The 5,109-nt window shown below is 42.6% G+C and overlaps 1 protein-coding gene across 3 annotated transcripts in view; it reads left to right on the forward strand.

Moving 5' to 3' along the window:
• Positions 1–5,109, forward strand: part of LOC106813027 (protein phosphatase 1 regulatory subunit 12A-like) — a 55,604-nt gene that overhangs the window by 10,173 nt on the left and 40,322 nt on the right. For all 3 annotated transcript variants that reach the window (XM_014817074.1, XM_014817082.1, XM_014817088.1), the window contains exons 3-4: positions 243–373; positions 672–790. In XM_014817074.1, the coding sequence (XP_014672560.1) occupies positions 243–373; positions 672–790 (250 nt within the window). The remainder of the gene's footprint in view (positions 1–242; positions 374–671; positions 791–5,109) is intronic.

Genomic DNA, 5,109 nt, shown 5'->3' on the forward strand with positions numbered 1-5,109 from the left:
ATCCAATACACATAAAAAAACTATATATATATATATCTACACATAATCTATAATGAGTGGAAAGTGAAATAACCTGTGCTGTAACGCAAAGCGTGTGTAAAATTGTGGAATAGTTTTGAGACAGTGTTTCACAATGCATGGGACGAATTGCACGATTTGCACGAATTTGATTACTCCAATTGAAGGGTATATATTTAATATTTATCCATGATTAAGTGTCTGTCGTTTCTTTTCGTCCATAGGCGGTGATCGACAATTCAATGAAGATGGGGCAGTTTCTGGTGGAGCAAGGCGCTAACCTTGATGCACTTGACAACGAGGGCTGGACGCCGCTGCATGCAGCGTCATCATGCGGATTCCTTAAAATGGCCAAGTATGTTCAAGTATTATTACATGAATTTGCTTGTTATAGTGGAACTGATAAGGTGTATGGTAGATAGGTGAAAAGGAGAATCATGCATTGTGCATGCATGGATGCATGCTCGTTCGCACGCACGCACGCATGCACACACACATACACAAACACAATAAAACTCTTTGAAAGTAAATTTATCTGTGAATATCATAATTATTTATTTGAACATTGAACTGAAAAAATTTCAGCCTTTTTATTTCACAGAACCGGCTCTATAATGGTTACGTTTTCACGTGCTACGGCTTTTCTTGGATAGGTTCTTGATGGAGGCAGGTGTCAATATCTGTGTGGTGAACAGCGATGGGGACTTGGCCTTGGATGTGGCAGAGTCTGATGAGATGGAAAACCTCATCAATAGTGAGCTGTCCAGACAAGGTACGTATACATTGAAACGTGCAGTGATATTCGGAAAAAGGCTGCGGAAAGGAAAGAAGACTGAGAAAATGAAGTGTGCTGCATGAATCTGTAAATTTGTGTGCGGTGTGTCTGTGTGTGCGGTGTGTGTGTGGTGTGTGTGTGTGTGTGCGGTGTGTGTGTGTGTGTGCAGTGCTCAAAATAAGCGTTGTCCGGTTGTCCGAGACAACCAGAATTTGCGCCGGACAACCTAACCAGTCTGAGACATTGTCCGGTGGACAACCAAGAAAAATGTGACCAAAAACGCACTTTATTTATATTTTTCTGACCGCGGATTGAATTTATTTCGGCTGTCGATCGGCCTTGCATTGCGTCCATAGCTAGTGTTGTTTCACGGCTTCTCATTGGTCTCCCCATGACCGTCCTGATTCATGCAAAGTATTATGTTTACAGGTTGAAATAAAAAAACATTAGAGATATCGCTCCTACAATATGTTTTTGGGTGTTTTCTGACCATTATTATTATGTGATTGAAAATAGGAGATTTGGGGATATTTTTTGGGACAACCTGATTTGATGTCTGGGTTGTCCGCATTTTTTTTCTTATTTCAAGCACTGTGTGTGTGTGCGTGCGTGCGTGCGTGCGTGTGATGTCGAATTTGGGGGTCAAGGGCCAAAGGTCAGGATGTGTCAGATGTGTTAATGGAGGGGAAATATTTCTCCCTTAACTTAAGGTATAGGAGGAAATACGGAATTGCAGCACAAATGTCAACGGCTCAAGCTACGCTCTTAATATTCGAGTATAGTGTGATGGGGAGGAAACCCATCACCAGCGCGAAATTGAAGGTCACAGGTCAAAGGGCAGTGGGGGAAAGGTCAGATATCAGACATTTTCTGAGGACATAGTCTAACGGACCGAGTGCAAAACTTTTTTGTTTCAGCACTGACCTACCATTTTTATCACTTTATTGAAAGGACCATGAAATCTACTTTCCGCTGACGTGTGAAGAGTGAGTGTCTGATAACCTTTTGACCCTCAAGAGGAGGGTTAAACATGGATTTGTTGACTGTTAACAAAGGACTGAACTGCTTTTGCTAGGCTCCTGGGTACTTAGTAGTACAGTAGTACTTCACCTAGTAATTATTGTAACATGTACTTGTAGGTAATAAAAGATTCGTAGGTGTGGATACCATTCGATCGATGCTCGCATTGGGGATCGTCGTAGTATAATATGCATATATATATTACCATATCGTTAGCCAGTGCCTGTAGAATCAACGAGGCTGTAACGAGTCGGAGCGACTCCGCGAAATTCACTGTGAAATCCTTTTACGGAACACTTACACTTCAGCTTCCCACTGTTCACAGTTTAAGGCACTTCTGCACCATGTTGAAATCTTTAGTTTGATTGAGGGAGTGTATATGCAGAGATACAATAGCAGATAAGAAGTGACAATGAAACTAAACTGTTTAACTGGATTCTATTACGAATAGCGAAGACATGTTGTATATTGTTCCATATATATTCGGATCCTTCTACTGCTAGCCAGTCAACGCTACGCATGAGCGCCTATATATTGTTAACAATGTGAACAAAAACTCGTTTACAGCAAAGAAGCGCGCCTAGTAGCGAACAAAGAAATTGGGAGCATTTCTACGCCAGTTCTCTACCTAACTGGGTAGTTGCGTCCCTCGTGGCAATGGGCAGAACTGCCTATTCAGCGAAAAGCCGGCTTCAGCTATACCTAGGAGGAAGACCTGAGTAAGGGGGGGGTGAGGTTGGGGAAGAGGTCGCACGAAGTCTGCAAAGTGCGCCGGCTAGGCCCGGCGTTTGAGCGCCTTCGCGCGGATATCCGGCTGCCAGATCGTCCAGGTGCCAGGGCCAGGTGCCAGGTGTGTCGAGGGTGCGCGCAACTGGCGGCGGCGTGTGGTTTACAGTTGAAACGCTTCAAGTGCCTGTGGTTACGACTTGCATTGTTTTATCATAGAGGCTTTTGAAAGAGAAGTGCCCAACCATCTCGTACAATGCTGTAGAATACTTTTTCTTCTATTACACCATATTACTATTATGTCTCCAGGGGTTCTACGTTGGGGTTGTGCTGTCATATAAATGTCGTCGTTTAAAGCCGTTGTTTTTACATGCTTATTACTGATTACACTGATTTTGTAAATATTATATAGAGATTCACTATAGTTTTATTATGAGTATTATATAGTTTTGAGAGGTTACAATATGCTCAAAACATCACGCATTAAAGACGCGTACGCAAGTGAGTAAACATTCTTTTTATAATTACAAATTCCCCACTCGCATGCCTGTCTGTATACTATATATATCGCTTTTTTTATTCATGCTACATTCAGAATAGCCATTGTACCATTCCGAAAGCCTATGCCTTTCTGATTTCAGTTAGAAAAATTATTTTATTTGCACCATGGGCATGGTTGCCGCGCCAAGCATTCACTAGACAAATATCCATGACACAGACCCCACTCGCTGGCCTGTCTCTATCTATACTATATACCACAATTTCGTTAATTCATCCTACGTATCTGACAATGGTAATGCTTGACGTGGTGACTCAAACATGTTCGAGACGCCAGCAATCTCTACATATTTCCAACCAGACAACCTAACACGCGCAAAACCTAATGTTTATCAAGAGGTTCTTTCAAATGAAAACTGCAACCATTTCGTAGCATGCTGTTATAATAACTTTTTTCTCATTTTCAACCATTATTACGTATTATGTTCAGCACGGGTTTCTAAGTGGGTTCTTGCTGTTCATATAAATGTCCATACGTAACGAGTTTTCCCCATGCTTATTATCTTATTACCTGCTTTGTAAATATGATATTGTGTGCAATGTTATTATTGTTGATTTTTCCCAATGTTCCTATTGTGTCCAAATCGATTAGTAGTATGAATTAGTAAGCACGATTTTAGCCCAGCGCAGCGGTACCCCGGCAGCTACTAATAAATATAAGGAGGGACAACGAATAGAACAACTGACAGGAGACAACCACAGGTTTTGAAACCAGATTAGATTATGTAACGGAAAATACTGGTGACTATAAACACGTAACATCTAGAGAACTAGAGGCCCGGCATTAATGAATCTCCTTTTCTCTAGATAACCCCGCCACGCTGTAGAATCGAGTGCCCTTGTGAAATACAAGAGAGGTAACCAAGATACACAGATACAAGTACAAGGGTGATACAATTGTATGACACACCTACGAATACTTCGTATTACTTTACTATTAGTATTATACAAGGTTACATTTTACAATAATTACTAGTAGTAGATAGTACTACTATTATACTAGCACTACTCGCCACTACTGACTATACTAGTACTATAGTTTACTACTTACTAGAGCTACTAGCTGGCAGAAATGGTATTGCTAGGCGTTAGAATACCCTATAGGCTTTATTGACGTAGTGACACAGCTGGTCGGGTTACTAGACTAAGTACTAGACCTAAGTTACTACTATAGTCTAGAGCTACTTGAAAAAGTTCAAACCGCCCCCCCATTTTGCCCGGGAAATAGCACTTGAGCAAAAAAGTGAACGATGAGGAGGGGCGGGACGGGGGGAAAGCCTATATGTATATCTACTAGGGCTAGTACTACTACTAGCTGCCAAGAACGGGTCTTTGCTAGGGTAGAAGACCTGTGTAAAACACAATTTGATTGTGTAGATCCGAGTAAACAACCGAGCATTCCCACCATACGCATAGCGAGCGGCTGACGCGTTAAACAGAAAAAATAATCGCCAATGCTATGCATAATAGCCTCGTTACGCCAATCTATCGCAGCCTATCGTACTACCTGATGTACCTCATGTACGTTATGTGAAAAAATGTAACAGTGTTTTCACAGAACAAAGCGCCGCCGAATAGCCAAAAATTTTGTACGAGAATTTCTAGCAAATGTCTAGCTACCTGGGTAGTGAAAGCTCCCTGCAATTGCGACAACTGCTGAACGGCACCGATAATAGGGCTTTCGCCTATAACCCAAAGGGGACCCTTGGAAAGGTGTGTGGAGTGGGGGCAGCGAAGTCTGTGGTTAGTTTGGGCCGCTACGCGGCGTTTTCGCGCGCTTCGCGCGCGGATATCCGGGCTGCAGAAATCGCCAGTGCGCCTCCCGCTGCCTATGTGAGCTTTGCTAAACCGGCTAGTACAGTAATAAAGATATAGCCTGCTGTAACTTTAATGACCATCGCTATTATAAGTTATATGTATATGCGGCTAGAGCGAGCTGAGCATAGTGGTGGTGGTTGGGGAGGGTGGGGAGGGGAAGGGTGTCGGTAGGGGCTGGTGGAGGGGGCTCTATA

This window comes from Priapulus caudatus, unplaced genomic scaffold (genome assembly GCF_000485595.1).
Source record: "Priapulus caudatus unplaced genomic scaffold, Priapulus_caudatus-5.0.1 Scaffold22, whole genome shotgun sequence".
NCBI lineage: Eukaryota > Metazoa > Priapulida > Priapulimorpha > Priapulimorphida > Priapulidae > Priapulus > Priapulus caudatus.